The sequence below is a fragment of the Ambystoma mexicanum genome, chromosome 2p, assembly GCF_040938575.1.
Source record: "Ambystoma mexicanum isolate Mex_15411 chromosome 2p, UKY_AmexF1_1, whole genome shotgun sequence".
NCBI classification, from domain to species: Eukaryota; Metazoa; Chordata; class Amphibia; order Caudata; family Ambystomatidae; genus Ambystoma; species Ambystoma mexicanum.
In genome coordinates this window covers 993,917,553-993,940,223 of record NC_090923.1, presented here as the reverse complement: position 1 = coordinate 993,940,223, position 22,671 = coordinate 993,917,553, and the positions used below count along the sequence as shown (strand labels likewise).

The following is a 22,671-nucleotide window of genomic DNA, read 5'->3' as shown; positions in this document are numbered from 1 at the left end:
CTGTTTTTCTGGATCAAATCAGTGATTATGTTTCATTTAATTTCAAATCTGGCAGAACCAGATATAGTCTAGATCAGTACTCTGGAAGCTGCAGCTGTCCAGATATTTTGGTCTATAACTCCCATGATCCCCCACCATTGACTATTCTGGCTATGGCTAATGGCAGTTGTAGTCCAAAACATCGAAAGAGCAAAAGGTTGCAGACCCCAGGACTAGATTTTCAGCGCCTCTATTACTGGGTAAAGGACTTGTTTCTTCACTGCATTGTACATATTTTGAATCCTATAAATTCTCTGAATGACATTAAATTCTCACTGTTACCATGACATCTAAACTAGACCTTATATTTGCCAATCATTGACAAAAGTCTGGGTCAGCAGCAGCTTGAGTTGAGAATGGTTGAAATGAATGCTTGTCCTATTCATGATGCTATCAACGAAGATCCTAGAATGTATTTACTCCTACAATTACAAAGGGATGGTAGGGCCTTTGAATGGATTAGAAATAAGTGTCATATATAACATAATGTTCTAATCTTTCTCCCTACTAACAGTGGGGATAGAACTTTCCAAATTCTAGACAACAGAATTAAGCATGTCCGGCAATAACCTGTGTAGAGCACAGTAAGCACTGCATCCTCACTCACTCCACTCATTCGCTTAAGGCCTGTGTCTCGAATGTTCGAAGGAGACTGTGGCCCTCCCCCACAGGCAGGTATGGAGGGGTGCACCTCTGATGCAAGACAGACACATGTTTGAATTTACAATCCTGAGAAGCAGTTTGCCATTTCCCCTTTTCAGCCAGACATTATGGGAAAAAAACGCGTATTTGTTGGTTTCGATTTTTATTGTTTGATTTTTTTTAAATGTGAAAGTTATCTCCATTTGCAGAATATGAAATTCATGGCAGGCGTCCAGCATGCTGTGTTTTTAGGCCAAGACGTGCAGGTTTTGCTGGGTATCTCACTTTGCCATGCAACCTCTGGAACACTGCATAGTTAAAGCCATTGGCATGCCAAAGTCAAGGATCCATTAAAAACAATTGTTTGATAACAAAGTATAAAAATACATAAAGAGTACATAATACGGCACACAGTAAAGACACAAAGACACACTGGAACACTAGGAAGGGGGTGATCCCCAGTCTAAAGGTGTGGAGGTGGCAGGGAGGGTTCTAAATAGCGGCGTCAGATCTCCTGTAAGCAACTGTTGAAGACACTTAGCGCCTTGTTTAAGTCGGGCAAACCAGCTGGCAGCGCCCTCTGCTGTTAAAGGGACGCTGATGCCGCTCCTCAAGCCACCCCATTGGAGTTTTTGCTTTTGTTGTCAGAGAGGGACGAAGAGCTCCATCTTGGGAATGCTTGTTTGTCACTGAAGAGAGCAGGCTGAGGCCCGAGCGCTGCCACTGGAGCAATGGCGCACATGTGTACACTTGTGGAGGCATATATATTTGTCTGGGAGCCAATGCTAAAAAAAGCACCGAAAAGGTCAGAGTAGGGACATATTTGAGAATAAAATGTAAGCCTTCTTGGAACTACTATGTTATGTAAAGTGGCAGGAAAATCTCGTCTCCTTTAAATGACTTTGGCAAACTGTTCATTTTTTTAAAAAAAATGTCCTTCAAGCAGAGTTACACAGAGAGCACAACATATCTAGGGCATATGAGGATACAAGAGCTGACAAGGTTTCTAGAGTGACGTCATAGCCTAGACGTTGCGGCTAGAGAGAAATAACAAAGTGAACATACCCATCCATTGTACACTCACAGCCACTCCATTTACAGGCCAGAGTTCTACTGCGAACATCAAACATTCTGAGATCAGAATAAATAATAGTTGTTTAGAAAATAAATAAAATGGTTTTGTGAAAATATAAAATACATAAATTAGTCTGACTTGAAAGAAGAGTATTGGCTAAATGGACCTTTAACAATACATTCAAAACTTTGGCTCAGAGTAATTAACCCTTGATCACGGGTAACCAGAAAGCGCAATGACCAGATCAATTCATAGTAACCGTCCCCACACCATGGCATGTGTCTTCCGCCAGTTCTTGGATTTTCAGCAGCCTTCTAAGTGGCAGCACTTGTATTCCCAAAATTAAAATGTAAAAGTCGAAACTATGAGTCCCAGAATTCAGAGTGTTGATGGCTTAGAAGTCACAACAGGCGGTAGGACACTCACAGAGTACCGGTTAGCACTTTTGCAGGTCTAAGCAACATACAACTAAATTATCAAAGGAAAGAACCCGGCATGACGTGCAGGAAACTATTTGTGTCACATGGTTGTACGCAGTCACCGTGGGAGCTTTTTATCGGCAGATGTACCTTGGTGATGCTTTGCCGCTAAGCCATTGCTGCAGGGCATTCGCTAAGTATGTGTGGTGAAAAATGAAACTCTGAAAGAAGGCCTTTCTCTGTGCTCCTGTTCGACATTTCATTAGACCACCTGGGGTGACCAGATTTTCAAAATAAGATACAGGGACAAGCAACCAACATAAAAGGAGGACTGACTTTTGACAGTGTCTTCCAGTACTATACTTTAGCAGTGAGCATAGCTGCCAGCTTTCCCTATTCCATGCGGAGTCTATGAGGCAGTCCTGTTTTTTATCCGCACTGCATGGTGGGACTTGTAGGCCCACCCTTGCAATGGGAAAAACAAAACTACAAGTCCCAGCATGCAATTGGAAGCAAAAACCAGTACTGGCTCGAGGTGTCACGCATGGAACTGGGAAACGTGGCAAGCAGGAGTCGGGGAAAGGAGGGAGGGAGTGATTCTATGCACTCTCCACTGACATACCCTGCTGATTTACCTGCGACTCTAGCACTGTGGCTACAAGGGAGCTTTTGCGCCAATTCATATCACAAGTCTGTCTATGATCTTTCCTTAAACAGTCTCTGTGGCATAAACGGTTATAGATATGGCTGTTAGTTGAGAGGTTGGTGGTTCAAGTCTGCCGAAGATTGCAGCGAAATCGTAGATTATGGAATTTATTGAGTGTTTAACAAGTTATTATGTTGATTTGTGAAACACACCTTGACTTCTTTTCGAGGTCGTGCTAATTTCAAATAACAAAACAAAAAAAACAGGACGGCACGAGTGAACAGAGCACCCAATTCCATGACAGCCCCAGCAAAAATAAGATGTCTAATCTCCTGCCATGTCGAAATGGGTTGTACTCTGTGAGCTGCTTTTGGCATCTGGCGACTAGGTGCAGAGAACATTTAAGCCGATTCCATTTGCAACCTTGGGCAAGCGATTGGTGCCTGTTGGAATGTATTGGTTTGAGCTTATAGTCCTGTGAAACCATTGGAATTGCCTTTGTTTTTTTCTACTGGACACACACAGCCAGGGGTGAACTGGGACCAAAAAGGGGCCCTGGAAATGTTTTGTAATGTGGCCCCATATTATACTGTGTGAGCAAGCCCAACCCCTCTAAGTAGGGTTTGGGTTGTTCTCCCACAAGAGAATTTGGAAACAAATGGGGCCAGATAGTGAATTTGAAATCACATTTGCCCGTGCAGAGTTCTTCACCCTGATGCTCTCCATATGCTTTGGACTCTGACCCCATGACCCCTTCTCACCTTTGGCTTTGCTGGCTAGGTCTGATGGGAGTTGCAGTCCAACACATCTGATATGATATGATATGGCATTTATAACGTGCCTATACACAAGTGTTTTCTGGAGAGCCAAAGGTTGCAGAACCTTATAGAGACTAAAAAGCAGTTAACCTCTTAGGTGCCATTGAGGTTCCCCCCCAGTGCCAATGGTTTTTTTTTAAAATCGCGGTATTCACAGCCCAAACCCGCAGAACCTTATAGAGACTAAAAAGCAGTTAACCTCTTAAGTGACATTTCCCCCCTCATAAACCCCTTAAGTGCCACTGACGAGCCGGCTCGTCGGTGGTAACCTGGAGCGGTTTTTACCGACGAGCCGGTTCGTCGCTGGCATTTAAAGGGTTAAACATGTCAAAAAAACAATATATAACATTTGTCAATAGTGAGAAACAATATACTGTAAGCTTTAGAACAAATGCTTTACTTCAAAATGAGATGGGGGTTAGACAGATGGAAGGAAGCAGGTGGGGTGCATGGCAGAGATGGTGGGAGGAGCAGAAAACCAGGGTAACCACACTAAAGAGGCCCACTGGGAAATCTCTGGGATTTCTTGTGGGCCAGCCCACGGCTGTATACAGGACATGGCCACAGGCACATGCTGTGAAACTGAACCCAGTAGAAACTATTTACAAGACATTAAATGGGATTTGGCCTGATGTTTCTGAGTTATAAAGGGCACAGCTGCTGCCATGTTCTCGTGTAAACCTCCACCTGATGTTTGCATGCTGTCATAGTGGAGACTCTCTGGTGCTATTCCTCATCGGTCCCTGTGAGGCCCTGGAGTAGTGAGGAACGATGACTCTGGCCACATTTGCCCTCTTGACTGTGCCTCTTGCTGTTCATAGGCCACATTTCACCATGCTCCTTACCAGGCTTACTTACCACTGTGAACATATGTGTGTTAGCACATTGTATTGCCCACTACGATCTGTGACTACAGCACTTGACTCTGACTATTGCCTAGCATATTGCCTAGACTATTGACTAGCCCAGTAGCGAAGTTAGAACCTCTGAATAGTTGCTTTACCCTTATCCTAGTCCACTGTGCCCTAATCGAGTGACCGCCTAATGTGCCAGCCTTAGGATCTTGTGCTCTCAACCCACTTATCTATACGACATATTATACAGTAATACATCCTCAACTCTAGCAGAATGCATTTTAGCACAACCCTATTAACATACGCCCCACTGCTGTTATTACAGCTTATACTGGCAACTATGGACCAATTTAAACATGCACCCTGCCCTACTCTCCACAGAAACCCTAGGCTTCGCGCTAGACTCTCCACCCTCTACGAACCGCAGTTACCTAGCAACCCCTATTTGAATCGCCGTACCATACCCAAAAAAAAACCAGACTAGGAGCTCAACGCAACCTAAACCACAATTACCTGCCAGCACTTTAATGAAAGAACCCATCCCGGTTACTTCTAACACCAACTGTCTACCTAAAACAATCTCCATAACAGGAGCACTGATCAATGCTAGATCAGTCGTGGCCCACGCCACTGAAATAGCTGACCTCCTTACCTTAGATAACCTTGACCTCCTAGCAGTCACAGAAACCTGGCTACATGACGCAGCAGGTCCAGCCCTCTCCTTAGCAATAGCCAAAGAGTACCAACTACTAAGACTAGACGGCCCTAACGCCAGAGGTGGTGGCTTAACCATCATTGCCAAATCCAACCTGAATGTAAGGTTAACAACACTGCCCACCTTAAAATCCTGTGAACTCTTGGCTGCTAAATTACCAATATCCCCATGCCAAACCCTAACTATTTATCTCATTTACAGGCCACCAGGGCCTTAGGCCCTTTCGAAGAGGAATTATCCAGCCTCTTAGCAGGCAACACAAAAAAGTCATCCCAGACAATGATCCTTGGCGACCTTAACCTAGGTCTTAACGACCCAAATGACAAACAAGTGCAAACAATCGCTACCATGCTTGAAGGGCATGGCCTCACCCAAAAAGTCCTCACCCCCACCCATGACAAAGGGAGAATACTAGACTGGGTAGCCACCTCCAAATGCCCTACTACTATCAATAAAATTACACCCCAGCCTTGGACTGACCACGTCCTCATCAATTTCTACTTCACACTCAACAAGATGTCCAGAATTGAAAAAACAGTGGCACCATCTGTTTCCACTAGATCCAGAAAAAACATCACACCAGGCAATATCCTACCCCTGCTCCTCCCAACCATCAATGCCTTGCCATTTCATTCTGACCCTGACACCATGGTTAAAATATACGACGACACCATGGCCATAGCCATGGACACCATCGCCCCACTGAAAAACTGTAAAAGTAAACAGCAATCCCACCTTAATACTTGGTTCACCCCCCATCTAAAAGAACTGAGACTGGGAAAAAGGAAGCTTGAAACTGTATGGCAACACTCCCCTACAGCTGAAAATAAACTTAAACTGAAAGTGTGCGCTACACATTATAAGAAAGCAATCATCCAAGCTAAAAAAGAAGTCTATAACGACCGAATTTCCAAAGCATGCTCCAATACAAAGGAACTATTCGCAATCTTGCGAGAACTCGAATCCCCCATATCACCACCTGATAACGTACCCAAAGACAAGCAATGGTGTACCAATATCCAAAATGCCCTCGCTAATAAAGTAAAAACACTACAAACAGAAATTGCTAAAAAAAAAAAGCCTTGCTCCCTCTTAGTGAAATTCCCAGCACACCCACGCCCACGCTCAAACCTAGCCTAACACCCTTCAAATTCTCTAAAGTTTCCACACATGAAACTGAAAAAATCATTGCCTCACTAAAACCTTCCAATTGCAAAGGTGATTACTGCCCGGCCCAGATAATCAAGGATGCCGTTAGAGACCTTGCCCCCTTCGTCACTAAACTCATCAATGCCTCCTTCTCATCTAGCACCGTCCCAAGTAGCTTAAAAGAGTCCTGGGTTCTCCCCCTGCTTAAAAAACAAACCTTAGACCCCTCCATCCCCACCAACTATAGGCCCATCACTACTGTCCCTTTCCTCCTGAAGATAATTGACAGAGTGGCCTATCTCCAAATCCAAAAATACCTAGAGACCAACCAACTCCTCGGCGCTCGTCAATCGGGCTTCAGACCGCAACACGGCACTGAGACCACCCTTATAGATCTCAAAGCCCAAATTGACGAGCTCAACGATAAAGGAAACACAGCTATGCTACTCCTCCTTGATCTGTCGGTGGCTTTTGACCTAGTGGACCACGCAGTACTCTGCAAACACCTAGTGTCAGCCACCCACTTCTCAAGTGAAGCCATAGCCTGGATCCAATCCTTTCTCGACAACAGAAGCATGCGAGTCTTCTCATCCTTAGACTCTGCAGACCCTATCCAGACAACATGTGGAGTCCCACAGGGCTCTTGTGTCTCGCCAACGATGTATAATATCTTTACTAAACCTCTATTCGACAAATTGGACAGACTGGGTGTCACCTAAACAAATTATGCAGACGACACCCAGATCCTCATCCCCCTTTCGGGCAATTTCACTACGGATACAGCTTTAGTAAACACAATTTACACCCTCATTCAGGCATGGATGGCAACCCATGGCCTCTGCCTGAATGATGAAAAAACAGAGATCCTCATTCTAGGCTCACCCAACAACCTAAAAAAACTTGATTCCAACTACAGCTCCTTCAATATCGATGGCAATATAATCCCCGTCGCCAAAGAGGTGAAAACCCTCGGTGTCTATTTGGACTCCACTTTGTCCCTAAGGAAACAAGTGAACTGCCTGGCCTCATCCACAGCCTCTACCGGTAAACTTATTAAAGCAAGCAGACCCTTCCTCTCACCAGCTAGCTGCATTATCCTAGCCAATGCACTAATCCTCTCAAAACTGGATTACTGCAATGCACTTTATGCAGGCACAAATAAATACATCATCAAGAAACTTCAAACCCTACAAAACAACACGCTCAGAACGGCCCTGAACCTGCCAGCTAGAGAGCACATCTCGAATGTGCAGAGAAAATACAACTGGCTAAAAATTAGCGATAGAATCACCTTCAAAATTGTCACACTAACATTCAAATGTCTGAACAATGCAGCCCCCCCATACCTTAGGGAAAGAATAATAAGAAAAACCACTGCACGACCAACCAGAACAGCCAACTCTTTCTGCCTCCAAACCCCTAGATTCCGACTAAACAAAACAGGAGGTAATAGCTTCCCTGTGCAAGCAGCCCAGTACTGGAACGCCCTACCAGTTGAACCAAGGGTTCTACGTGATTTCATCGCCGCACTTTTCATCGCAGGGTTTTTTGCCGCGATTTATTTTTCGAAAAAACATTTTTTTTGGGGGGGGGGGGGTAATCCCACCAAACCCCCCTTTCTTTTTTTTCTTTTTTTTTACATCCCGAACACCCAAACCCATTTTTTAAAAAATGTACCCCCCCAAAAAATTTGATGTTTTTTTAAACGAAAAAAAAATCGCGCCAAAAAACCCTGCGATGAAAAGTGCGGCGATGAAATGATGGTATACCGAACTAAGAAGGGACCAGCCCTACAACAGCTTCAGGCACCATACCCGCACCTGGCTTCGACGCAATGACCTCTGAAACCGGTGACCCTGAGCATTGTGACCTGATGGCACACATACCCCTCCACTCTTACATGTAAAATGTACATAATGTATTTACTGTATATAATTTGTTACCTTTCCACCCTTACATGTAAAGAATGTACATAATGTAATTATTGTATACAATTTATGTTACCAACAACCTGTAATATGCAACCTGTAACCAAGTTCTAAGCATTCTTGTTATTCTGTGCGCCCAGCTACCCAAGGGTTTTCGGGCGCCCTATAAATAAACAAACAAACAAAGAAACTCTCTGCTCAATTCCAACCTGCTGCTGAAATGCAATGGAAGATGTCATGCGTGTCCATCCCGAGTCAGAGGGTAGAAGACAGAATTGTCTAAGTACTCCGGTGGTCTACACCCCAAGGTGCTGATCTCTTCCCCCACCCGGCCTTTGTCCCTCTATATCTCTTGGAATCTGCAGGGCTTTAGGGCTGTGCCAGTGCTACAGAAAGGCAATTTCAGGCAGCCATCTATGGTGCCACCATCATGCACCAGAGTGTCCCTACAAACAGCAAGTCGAGCTCCATGGCACATCAGGGACCTGGCACTTTGTTTGCAGCAGCATGCATTCTGACACTGTTCCTGGTTGAGGGTGTATAGCTAGGGTGTCCAGATTTAAAAAGTAAAAAACCGGGACAGGGCAACTAACATAAAAGTAGGACTAACTCTTGAAAGTGGCTGTCAAGCCACTACACTTTAGTAGCATTTGGAGGAGAAGGAGGGTTTAAGTATTATTGTTCAAATAAACACATATTATAATTAATTTATCCCAAACTAACACTACCTTAAATTGTCAAATGCAAGATTTCTTCTGTGCAAGATTGTGCATTCCTGCATGCCAGCTATACAGACCAACTACAAAAAAACGGAACCACTGCAGTTTCCAATGGGAAAAATATCTTGAGAAAGGGGGACAGAGCAACAAATACAGGGACAGTCCCAGCAAAACCGGGACGTCTGGTCACCCTATGTATAGCACATCTAAAACATACACAAACGACATGTCAGTAAACAGTGCTGGCCTCAATGTTAGGATATTTTGTTTGTAAACAGTATGTCGGTGTTGAACAGGGACAGGGTCCCTCCCCCCTCGTCTTTCTTACACACGTTTTTAATAGAGCCTTGCTCGGTTCCATCTGCTCAACATTGGCACGAGCGGATGCATTTTCTTCTCCCCTAGCGCTGCATGGCATCCTCCCTCCTACTACGAGGAACTGTCTTCTCTCACAAGTAGGTTCCTAGTTTAAATGAACACCGGGCAAGCTCTTTGGCTTTGCTCTTTAACTACTGGGTGACAATCAGTTGGGGAGTTAGCCAGCCTTCTTTAATGGCTTTTATGTGAAAGCACTTTAATTTTTTCATAGTTCCCTCTTTTGGATTTTAAGTTTAAAAAAAAGAAATATATAGGCACTGGTAGACAAACACACAATTACGCACGCACACACACACATACACATACAAAAGGATTTTGGCAGCCAAAATGGTGAATGCATGGCTTCTGTAGCCCATCGTCATCTGTGGCTTGCTGGCTCATAAGAGTGGCAGTCTGTCTCCCCAAGAGTCCCTGCCCTCAGTATTAACAGTTCTTCTAAGGCTCGGACTGAGAGCCTGGCTGGATCAGGTATCTCCTCCACAGAGGATGGGAAGGAGAACAGCCGAACGCAGGGGGGACTGAGTGGGGAACAAGAAGCCCACCGTCCGACCCCCCTGCACCCATAGAGGCTTTAGCGCTCAAGGCTCGGGGGCCCAGGCGACCCGTCTACCCGTTCACGGCATGGCAAGCTAGCAGCAGCATGCAGAAGTAGCAACAGTAGATCAAGACACCGGAGAGGCCGATGGCACAGCCGATGAAGTGGGTGATCAGAGTCCAGAAGGCAAACAAGTAGAGCGTTCGGTGGCACTGCCCGGGGTAGGTGGTGTAACGCTGGAACACCCAAACGCTTCCTGTTGGATAGAAATGGCAGAAAAATACAAAATCAGTTCTGTTACTGGTTTTGCCAGCACTCCTTCAGCAATAAAGACTCTCCATACATGTATGACCCTTGTGTCACTACTAAGCTTCTACCACATCCCCTATTTTTTTAATTTTATTTGTGTTTTATTTCCCAAAAGGTACAAGACAGAAAACAAATGATAAACTTTCACAGTACCTGACAGAAGTTAAAAAACCAATCACTACATTTACAAACATAAAAATACAATTCTTTATGCATATAAAACCAAAAGGGTATCCTATTTTATTTTTGCTAATTTACATAGCATTCATTAATACAAGACCTTTCAGCTATTGGATCAGATTATGTTACCAAGATGTCCTCATTCAGCCTCTTTACCATTTTAGAAAGGAATTCACATAAGGCCAAAATCAAGCTCTGCGATTGGCCACCCATTAGGCTGCACCGCCATGCTTCATTACCTATTTTAATGTTAAAGTATTTCACCCTTTCTTCCCTCTGGGCATCACAACCCATCACCAGATTTTTCAAGGATTCCATCAAACCCTCCTCCCAACACAATCAGCAGCTTCTGTTTCCTTGCACCCTCTTCCAGCTTGTCACCCTTTCCAACGTCGGTAGCTGATTTAACCCGAAGCAAAGATATAATGCTCTTCTTCTAGCGTGTGGAAAAATAAGCATGTACTTCGCTGCCTGCTCCCTTTTCTCCCTTTTATATACAAGCTTAGAGTATTCTTTATAGAGGGAATATTTCCCAGTTCGTCTACTGTTTTCCCCCAATCATATTGGAAAAGGTTATTTTTGGTCTTACGCGGATTTAGGGCGAGTTCCTCTCGAAATGATCCCATTTCACCCAACACGTGTCCATGTGTTCCTTGAAGGTTGTAATTGAAGCCCCTGAGGTACGTGTCTGCCCCCCCCCCAATTCTCATAAAGCGAGTGTAACAGTGGATTTAGGAGTTTTGCGTAGGTCAGCAACTTTCTCCATATGGCCCTGCTTGCCAATGAGGCAAGCCCAAATTCATATCTAAGGACTGCATTTGGGGTAGAAATGGCAAGCCTACGGGTGTTCTTCGAAAGCATACCCTGGAGTACATCCAGACTGTCCCCCAAATCATGCCCGATTACACGGCTTTCTATATTGAGTCGCATGACCATTGGGAAAGGCTCATCACTTCCGCTTTGTTTCTAATCCAGTGATTTGAAATATTCCTAGAAAATCCCAAACGTCAGTCTCTACAATTTTCTGTGTGTGATTTTTGGTGCTTACCTTGTACCATCTTTGCCGATCTCCTCCGGGATGCCACTAAAGCACTGTTATGCTTATGGCGATGCGGCCACCAGGAAAGGCCACTATTTTGTTTTTTACTAAAGGGGTCTCATCCATGATGCACAGAGCAGTAGCATGACACTGTTGGTTGCATCTCTTCGCATGTACCCAATATTCCCCTAGTACATGCATTGGGAATGAGCGGGTCATTGATGGGGGTAGCCAGAGTGGAGGTAGGCTGCTTCACATGGCCAGATATGACTCCTACAAGGATAATTACTGCCCCAGATGCATTTGACCAGACTTGTGATCCACAAACAGCACTATAGGGCCTCATATACCAAGGAACTACCTTGTTTACCCATGAAGAGCGCCATGTACCCATGCCTCATATGTCTAGGTTTAGTCATATATGCACAGAAACAGCCATCGTATGCACAGGCCATGAGCAGCTTCATATGTCTGGTACTAATTCATATGCCCAACGCGCTTAAAAGTCGCGGGAGGATAGCTCAGGGGAAATGTGCTCGCTTTGGAGGCAAGATGATGCGGAGTAACACACGTTCGATCCCTGGTTCCGTGCTTAGAAATGTCTGGGTATTAAGCGTGTTATAAATAACCAATAATTATTGTAAGTACTGCTCCCTCTGCAGAGGCACTAAGCCAGCTTTATATTCCAGGAACAGCCTCATCTGCTTAGGTTCAACTATCAAATTCCCAGAAACAGCCTTAAATGTGCAGTTATTGTCATTATATTCTCAGGCATAGCTTCATATGCCAGGGACAGCCCAATGTGTCCAGAACCAGGCGCGTATGACCACGTTCAGCCCAATATGCTATCATAAGCCAGTGTTTCTGCGCAATCTAATTACTGGTCAGAATATGGATTTTATATTCTTAACTGAAACATGGTTTATGGTTGCCAACAATCAGGCTATAAGGCTACTACAAGAATACAACCGGCAGAGTGGGTGGGGGTTCATATTGCGAACTTCATAGACATGGATGGTTTAGGCACTACATGTATAATAGCCCTAACTGCATGCTAAATCTAGAAGTGGTATATCGCCCGCCCAACACCAATTCTGATTTTTGTGACGTTTTTGTGACGCTTTGCCACAGTAATAGCGACATGTACACATTTATGCATCATGGTCGATTTTGGCTTTTGATCCGAAGATTTTTCCAATCCCAAAGCTAAACTATTTCTTGAAAATTTCCTTCTGTTAATTTAGCACAAATTATGCAACGACAAATTCATACAGTTGGTCATACCATTGACATAGTTTTTACATCTGACCATTCACCTAAGTAGATTGTTTTTAGCTGTTCTCTCCCTAGCTTCTCTCCACCAGATAACACTTCAGAAGAAGAACCTAGCTCAATTTGTCAAGAAGCAGTGTCCTGTGATTCCAACTCAGTGGTTGACCCTCATCAGGACTCTATCGGGCATAGACTTGGGTAAGACTCTGTCTCCTTTCACCCTACGTTCTCTTGAGAAGATACTAGCCTTACTGTAAGTCCTAGCTCACTGTATCAAGAATTAAAGTGCCGGCTCCGTGGCTGACCTTCACAATGACTCTTTAGGACACACAGGTGAGGATGGCTTTACCTCCTCTAACCCTGAGTTCTCCACACCAGAAAACATCCCCAAAGTAATGCCTAGTTCAATGTGTCAAGCGGCAAACATCTGCCTCAATAGTTGACCAGCATCGGGGCTCTTTAGAACACTGAGGTAGGACGGCTTTATGCCCTCTCACCTTGACTGCTCCCCAGCAGATAAGATTCCTACAGTAAGACTTGGCTCAATGTGCCAAGAAGCAAAGGTCTTACTCAATAGGTGACCTTCATCTGGGCTCTTTTGGACACACAGGTGGGAAGGATTTCCATCCTCTCACCCTGACTGCTCCCCTCGAGATAAAATCCCTGTCCCCGCTGTAATACCTAGCTCAACGTATAAAGAAGCAAAGGTCTTACTCAATAGCTGACCTTCAGCAGGGCTCTTTTAGACACACAGGTGGGAAGGATTTCTATCCTCTCACCCTGACTGCTCCCCTCCAAATAACATCCCTGCAGTAAGACCTAGCTCAACGTATAAAGAAGCAAAGGTCTTACTCAATAGTTGACCTTCAGCAGGGATCATTAGGACACAGTGAGGGGCAATGCCTTCCCTCCTCTCACCCCAAGTTCCACCAAACAGGTGACATCCCTGTTAGGTTCTCTAAGTATAATTGTAAGACATTTTACCCGAAAACATTCTTCAGGGGGGCTTGGGCGAACTGAGAATCTGATCTATAACCAATAAACATGGTGTATCGACTACTAAACTCATGAGGTGTAGTCTCATAGCATTCCTACAGATGGCACCCAAAGGGACACAGCCCAGGAAAGTGACAGAAGGCTCCTTAGCTCTAAGGATGAGGGACACGATCTTATACTAGTGTTCAAAGATCCAAGACACTGGCAAGCCAAAATGAAGATGTTAGGCTTTCGCTTGACAAGAGAAAAAGCACCATAACTAGCAAAGATCCTGTCAGAAAAATGAGTGGCCTTTGTGTGATCCGGTTAGAATTTTAGAGATCTGTGAGAGTTGACATCACGCAAAACTATCTCTGCCTATGAGGTGGGGTTGGGAAAGTATGCTGGGCAGCACAAGGTCTGTATTAATAATAAAACATGGCGGAACCTTAGGTAAAAATGTAGGATGAGTATGAAGAAAGGCATAGGTGTGTGAAATAAGAAAGTAACCACGACAACAACGAGCAGGCTGTTGTACAGAAAGAAATTGCAGAATTTGTATGAACACCAACTATACCATATACTATACAAAACCTGGCCAGGTGGGAAGAAAATATTGAAAGATCATCAATAGAACGGTTTAGTTGATTGTGTTGGCTAAGGCAATTACCAAGGTTTGAGCCTTTTGTCTTTATATAACCTCATAGGGAAGCCTTTTCTAGCACCTTTACGAAGGTGCAGATTTGGTTTCACGAATGATATGTCTGGGAATCATTAGAGTGGCCTACGCCATCTGGTTTTGCGTGGCAGAAGATTGCATCTGATTTCATTTTATCGGGCCTGGTGTTGTGGGCAGTAATAATGGGCATAGAATCACAGGATGGTGTTTAACGCTTGCCTTTGTGCTGGGACATGCATGTTTCGATGGCAGTAGGCCTGGGTGCAGGGCTGCTATGTGTGTGTGTGTGTGTGTGAGTTATGTGCAGTATATTCTAAGTTTTCTGCTGGTGTTTCTAAGTATCTCGTTCCAAGTAGATTATTCTTTTCGGCTTTGTTCCCATGCTCCTTCCCCTTTGCCATGTGGGCTCTTTGAAACACAATTTCTTGATGTATAAGTGCCTTATAAATGCACAATAAATAAATAAATAATTAGTCACATTGAGGGCATCCCAAGCAAGTATGATGGCTGCGTACTTCCAGCTGGACTTATTTGTGCCTGGAACTTTTTTTCCGAGAGAAGGATCTTGGCTTTAGGATACTTCACATACTCATGGGTGACATACAGAAGCTGTGCAGTGGCTTCAGCACATGATCATCCATATGGCCACACCAAGAGGTAATGAGGGGTTTGGGGACAATCCACACTGACAGAACGTCCCAAAATGACCCTGGACGAGTTACAATGAATCATGTGGCTAAGCGCGATAGCTCAGGGCAGGGGTGAACGATTTAGCCCTGATGCTGAAAAAGAAGGCCCACGTGTATATAAAAACACCAAATACAGAAACTACTGATTCATGATACTGAGGGATTTTTTCTATAACTCTCAAGAGAAGGTCTATCTCTGGATGTCCTACCTCCCTGAAAGGAGGAAGATCTCCAGGTTGAAATGGATAAGCAAGCTCTTTGGGATGGTTTGGGTGAGTGGGTAAAAAGCCTGCCAGATGGATGGTGGGGAGTGCCATATGATCACTCATTTGTCACATCGATATCTATGGGAATATCTGATCTCAAAGGGAACTTCTTCTGGTTGATGTATAAACCATTGCAGTGTTGTTGTCTGTTTGGATTCTTCTGAATGTAAGGGAGGAAAGCTGTGAGAGTATCCATAATGCACATTAGTTACAGGGTATTTAGTAGTTGTACCCTGCAATGAGTCCACAATCTGTGGACCTTCTCAGGGTTAAAGATGTCCACTCTCCCATATGCAGGGCATAATGGCAGGGTGGACTCAGAGTAGTACCATGGACGGTCTACATGGACTGAGGTGGGAAAAGGCCTACATTCTAAATGTGATTGCATTTAAAAGAGCAATAAAGAACAATATATCTAAGAGGAAAAAAGCAAAGAGAGAAAAAAGAAAAGAGAAGTAAGAGAAGAAGGATAGAATAGGGGAAATAATCCAAGACAGATGGGAAGAGTATCACAATAGTAGTGCAACATATAATTGTATGTGTGCTGCCTCTGAATTAGCCTTTATATGAATCATGAAATCGAACGGTTGGGGTTTTGTTGTGCCAACTTTCTTGGGTCCCGCACCCAAATTCAGATTCTAAATAATCAGGTGCTGCATAGGTGTGAGGAAAAGAAGAGGCAAAGGCCCCTACCTCTTTGGAAAACAAGTAAAATGTTTCCTCACACAACGGTTGAAACTCCCATGATGTGGTAGTGGCCTTTAGATTGGGCCGACGTGAGGAGACTGAGCAAACACTTTTCAGGAGGGATTGAACCCAATGACTTTGTGAACAAGACATTAAAGGAAAATAGACCATCACTTTGAGTTACTTAAATTTGCCCTGATTTGAAAAAGGCACACACAGTGCTGAAACACGTGTAATCTAAAGGGTACTACCACGTCATGGGAGTTTCAATTTATGTGTGTTATGATTAAAAATCAAGACCAAGGTTTTGAAACTAAATGAAGTCGTGTGGCGCATTTTTCTTTGTGTGAGGAAACATTTTACTTGTTTATATGAATCACATCATTGCACTTCTGAGTTAAACACATTTTTTATTGTGGTATCGGGTGTTGCGCTTACCTATGGTGCCCTGCAGGAGTGCCTGGTCTGGTCTGTTCTGGAGCGTTGCCCCTCTTCGCTGGATGCCTTCGCCCTGACGATTGCCCCCGCCACTCCTTCCCCCAATGGCCGGCTGGGGATTAACCTCCAGGGGACCCTGAGGTTTGGAAGGGGTTGGGTGGTTTTGGGACTTCTGGAAAGTGACGTTCTGAGGGTCTGGATGACCTAAAGGTAAGTACAAGGTAAGTTTGGGTGCTTCTCTGCTCCTCGCCCCCCTCTACTTCCAACCGCTCTAGCGCTTAGGTTGGCTGGTTGGCGCGTAGCGAGCGCTGCTCACTGTATTGATTGCGATGAAGGTTGTGGTCTTCAGGTACGTATCTGACTTCAGTTACTTCACTGAAGATGCATGGTCCAGACCGGCTGCAACACACAGGATACCACAGGTGAACAGGTAAGTCTCGGGGTTGCAATGTAGGTCCCACTCCCCAACTGCTCGAGGTGAAACTTCTTTCTGTACTGTAGCTGGGTATTCTTCTAATAAAGTCTTTTTGTCTTTGCCTCTCAGGAGCAGAAGGACTGACTGCCGACACAGGAGTGGAGAGCCGCGGGAGTGGAGCCAGTCACAGAATGCAGGTGAGTAAGCTATGGACTAGAGTTGGGAAATGGTCATAGACGGAATGTGATCCCTCACACTGTCTCTTTTATTTTAGGTCCTTGGAAGCAGCGGGCATGGCAGAATTTGGACGAAATCCGGTGAAGGCAAAGCTGAGGTGGTGAGGAGCCAATGACCGGGATGAGCAATAGTACTTGCTGGACTCCAGGTGAGGTACAGGGAGGACAGAAGCAGCGGCTTTACGAAGGCAGGCGGATCCTTGCTTCAGGTGAGTGTCCAATACATCCCACCCACATGGAAGGCCTTAGCACGTGCGAAGATAACAGGAGCGGTAAGCAAGACACTGCTCTTGCGGAAAGCAGAAGTAACGCTAAGCACAGGGTGCAGTCCTAGGCGTGGTTTTATACCCTTGGGCCACGGCCTGTCAGCACAAGACTACCAGGGGCGTTTACTTCTTCGCACGTGCCTGCCACCTCTTCGCACGTGCTGGCTTCTTCCTGGGCTCCACAATGGTCTCTCCCTTGGCGCGCACTTTGGTTGAGGCCTTGCTCCCTCCTGCACGCTTGCACCAGCCATCCACCAAACCTGCCCACCACCTCCCTACTGTATCATGAGGGGAAACGCCCCTTGCCCTGGCTGACCACTCTGCGCCCTTGGTGGAATCATGACATCAGGAAAGAAGTACCTAAAATGTCTAAGATGTTCAGTAATAACTCTGTTATTCCCCGGATTTTGGAATTTGAGTATCTGGGAATTCGTTTTTCCTCAGATCTAACGGAAGACTCCCACATCACAAAACAATTCCCGAGAATGAAACGGTCGCTTGCGGAAGAAACTCGTTTTTTACGGCTATGTGGACGTGTCAACCGCTAAAAATTATTTTGAAGGTGTACGGTATGAAATCTTGAGCAGCTTTTAAATATGGTCCGTCTTTATGAGGTTTTGTAATGTTTCTAAGCTCCAAGTTGCTGAAAATTATTTTTATAAGAAGCTATTGTGTCTCCCAGATCCACTTTGAACTTGGAATATAACCTATTACTGGTACCGGTCTTAGAGTGGCTACAAATATGGATGAATATTATGGCATGCCAGTTTATTATTAAAGAGATTTCAAACAAGGACGGCGCCTTTAGGATGCCTTTGCTCTAACCCATTCGAAAATCTTTATCAAACATTAATGCACAGCCACCTCTGACTACATTCTGCATCCTGGACAAGATATAGACATATCTCAAAGCGCGTTCAATTTCTTTTGTTAAAGGTATTAGAGTGTCCAGGGAGCTCCTAAACCCTTTTAATCGCAGGCATATCATTTTTCTGCGCCCCAGACACAATCCAGGACTATCATGTGTGGAGCGACAAGACGCATGCTAGATTCTTAATCACAAGAGTGTGTCTCAACTGCATACTAGTACACGCTATAACTGCAGTATGGCTAGCACATCCTTATGATACTAGCTGCCCATTGTGTTATGAGGTAAATGAAGATTTGTTGCATTTAACATGTTTTTGTCCAGCCTACTACCATATCAGAAAAAGCTGATTTTTGGGGGGTTTTAAGACAAGCTGGCTTTTTACAGTGCCACCCAGCCCTATATTATCTACTAACAGCTGATTCACCTTTTGTTACATGGGCACTATTATCATATCGCAGACAGGTTTTCAAAATAAGAAATATTCATCATGTTTTATAATAACTTTTATTGGCTACATGTTCGTTCCCAGTTTCTTTTCACTATATTTTTATCTTTGATTTATTGTGGCTGTTTTTGTGGATGGTCCTTTTTTACTCTAGTTTTTCTCTGTAACCAAATGTATAAATTGTTTTATGATGTGTACTGTTTCATAGAGTATTTACTACCGCAATAAACAATATGTTGATAATGTATTATTGACAGCTTACAACTGCAGCCGTGGCCTCTCAGAGTTGTAAAAAGTGTTCAGTAGTCCCCAGTCAAGCCATGGCATCTTCCGAGATGGGTTCCTCAGGGTGCCAATTGATGGGCTCAATTTTTTGTGCCATTTAACTTACAAGTATATTGATGTTCTCCAAGGTGGCACTGGTGTTTACTTTCATTATTTTTAAAGCAACCGGTTAATGACATTGCCCCTTTAGTTCATAAATATTCAGATGCATGTAAAGGGACCAACATTCATGATTATGCCCGCAGACCTATACAATCACAATGTGGTGGTTTAAGAGTGAGTGCACTGACCCATGTGTGCGCCTTCTGCCATACAAAATCGTCTCTGACACTGGAAAGGTCTAGATTCAACTCTATCTGAAGACTGTCCCCAGAGAAAGGGGAGGGGGGCGGAGGGATGAGACCAAAGAGCACATCCTAGAAATTGACTGAGGTGTCCAGATGGAATAATAGCTCCAGCACCACAGCCTTCCAAAGATTGTGTCTATTACTGGGCCTTCTCTTTGATGAACACACAAGAAGGAGCGTGCAGACAAAACTGAAGGACGTTTTATGAGTAATGCGCTGACCTGGATACAAATCACAGAAGCTTCATGTGGAGCTTCAAGAAGCTTGTCTTGAAGTATGTCTCCCCCTATTATTATTACTTTTATGTGATTATTGTTATTTGGGTATTTATGGAGCAAGGGCCCCTAGCTTCGGGAAGCAGCAGAGTGCTTTACAAATCATAGGGGGAAGAGCACTGTGATTGAAGCAGAGATACAAGGGAGCAAGGAGGCATAGGGTGGGAAATTTGGCAGCAATGTATAGACAAGTAACCCGGGAAGGAAACAGTGGGGAGCAGATCATCCAGCTAGGGTGGGGAGTGGAGGGTGTGGACCTAGGTGCTAGGGAGGGAACATTATTTGAAGAGGAGGTTCTTGAGGTCCTTCCTAAAATGTAGAAGTGAGGAGGCGAGTCTGGTGTTAATGGGGAGTAGGTTACAGAGTCTTGGGGCATAAAGAGAGAAGGCCTGTCTTCTGGTTCTTTCCTTCCTGTACCAGCAAAATCTGCACATGTCATTACTTCTGGTGGATCATAGGCCTCCGGAGATGCTGAGTTTCTCAGTGAGGTAGCTTGGTGACTTCAGGGCGACAGCCTTGTACATGATGATACATGCTTTCAGCGGCAGCCAGTACAGTTCGATGAGGGCTGGGTGAGGTGGTTGAATGAAGTCTATGACAGAGTGAACATACCAGCTTTAAACAAAGTATCATCCTATTTGTAATATGTTAGGCCCTACGAACCGGATGTTGGATCCTTTTATGACAATGATGATTTGTTATTCATATAGCGCTTTCACCAAAGCGCTGTACATAGAACATATTTACATACAACTATCACCCAAACAGAATTGGTACTCATTTATTGAACCCAGAAGGATGTAAGGCTGAGTTGGCCTTGTTGGGATTCTAACCTGTGACCTGCAGATCACGCACAGATCACAGCAGCAAGCGCGCAACCAGCTCAGCGATCTTACTGGCTACCTTACTTGTATGGACCATCCACCAGTTTCTGCTCCCAATGAGAGGTTAGATGACGTGGAGTAGACATTGGTGGGGTAATAAGAGGAACTGTTTAAACTGGCACCAGAGCCTGAGCCGCTGGTATGTAAATCAGTCTTATTAGCTCCAAGGTCAGAAACATATTGAAATTGCCTACACTTCCTATAATTTTGACAGAACTATAAAGACACTCAAGCAATAGTCTTAGCCAAGTTGAGCTATTGCAATGCTCTCTATGTAAGAAGAATGAGTCTGGCTCTAAAAAGGAGAGCACAGACCTCGACAGATGCATTTCATAGTGTTGTGCCTCACCCATCGTGCCTTCTGAAACAAGAGTTAAACATTTTTAGCCAATGAAATCCAATGCTATCTTCCCTTAGGAAACATCAAGTCAACAAACAGTGGACAGATCAGGTCAACAATACCAAACAAGCCTCAAAAAGGTGGCAACAGATGAGGTATCCTGGGACCTAAACTGCGAGGAGTGCATCTCATGGAGAACCACCCTCATTCCAGGAAGGCTCAAAGAACCTACTGATTCCTCAGGGCCCCTCTCAAACTGAACAGTAGGGTTTTGAATCCCAACCCAAATATTTGAGGCCTTATCGTGGACTGCACCGAGTCTCAGGGCTGCGTTAACAGGCCCAACTACAGCTGGCTCCCCTAATCCCTACTCTCATCTCACACTCATCCCATGCTACACGAGTCCCCAGAGAGAGTGGCCCTGAGCCCAAGGTGAGTGTTGCTCACTCTGACATGAAATACTCACCCTCTCCCCCGTTTCCAGTTCAGAATGCTAACAATTCTCTGTATTTTGTGTACTTTGAATTGAAATGAGGAACCTTTTCAGTGGACACTTATGAAGTTAGACCTCAGCGCCCTTATTAGAGCAATAGATTTGTCGCATCTGCTGGGTAACAACGGAAAAGTGTTGGCTCCTCTACTCCGTTTTCAATGGAAACATAATTAGTTAACGTTACACCTCTTGCATTCATGTGCCATATTTCCAAATAAGATATCTCCACTCAGTCGGTTTGTAATTTATGAAGTGCTATATTTATGTGAACGGGTGACCTTTAACGATGACACGTGTTTCGACGGTCTCTGCCGCCTTTATCAAATCAGGGCTAAATATTAATCCATCAACACTGACAAAAAATATAACAATCAAACAAAATGATATCACCATTTTGTTGAGTTAATCACATGTGAACACGAAAACAGGGAGGGGAATAGGGAAGGATTGGTTAGGGTGAACAAAAGTCATACCACATGTTGAGAAAAACAAATAAGCCAGTGGGAGAAAAATAGAAAAGAGAAAAAAAAAAAAAGCACAATGATTATAATGTTCTATTGATTCATGTCATATGTGTTGAAATTTTTTGTAATGAAACGTTCTTACCCAATGGTAGTGTTTTGAAAATTTGGAACGCCGCCTTTCAGCAAGTGTACATTGTGTCATGGGATCAATCCCAGACTGTCAAATAGACTTTTTATAATTAGATTCCATACATCTTTATCTGCTGCCCAGTCATTGAATTATCCAAATTGGATGGCATACTATTGTTTTACTCATAACTACTTGAGCTAATGTTTGCGTTGCTATTATTAATACAGTGCGGTAACTTTAGTGTCTTTTTCAAAAACACATGTATTATGCGCATGACATTTTACAGTTAAATAACCTCCGCTCTATATTAAGTATTGTCATTGCATTTGTTATTATCATCACAGTGCGCTTGTCCGCTCTGTTTGATAACTTTGTCTGCTAATTGGACATCGGGCTCGTGCGAGGGAAACATTTTGTAAACACGGGTGCGTTATTACATCTCGTTCTTAATGCTGGCATGCCGCCTGCAGTATAATAGCTAGAAGTGCTCTAAGTACTTCAACTGGTACGTATTCTTTCGCAGTCTGCTCCATACAAATCTGTCCGCATTCGTGTGGGGATCTAAAATGGAGGACTATATTGTTGTGGTTACTGTTACCGGGACGACCGTATCAGTCCTTTCTCGCTTCCCATTATGGACGCCATCTTTTGGGCAAATGTTACTTGTAAGTAATTAGTAACATTGAGTCAACCCTATTCATTAAGTTGTACCTGACGCTATTCATTTCGATTCATGGACTAAATGGCATTACATTTGTGTTACCAATCC

The 22,671-nt window shown here is 44.1% G+C and overlaps 1 protein-coding gene across 2 annotated transcripts in view; it reads right to left on the bottom strand.

Annotated features, from left to right (window-relative positions):
- Positions 1–827: 827 nt before the first annotated feature.
- The window catches only part of LOC138567003 (transmembrane protein 272-like), a 343,482-nt gene continuing 321,638 nt past the window's right edge, over positions 828–22,671 (bottom strand). For both annotated transcript variants that reach the window (XM_069644808.1, XM_069644807.1), the window contains exon 7: positions 828–10,173. In XM_069644808.1, the coding sequence (XP_069500909.1) occupies positions 9,989–10,173 (185 nt within the window). In that variant the 3' untranslated portion in view covers positions 828–9,988. The remainder of the gene's footprint in view (positions 10,174–22,671) is intronic.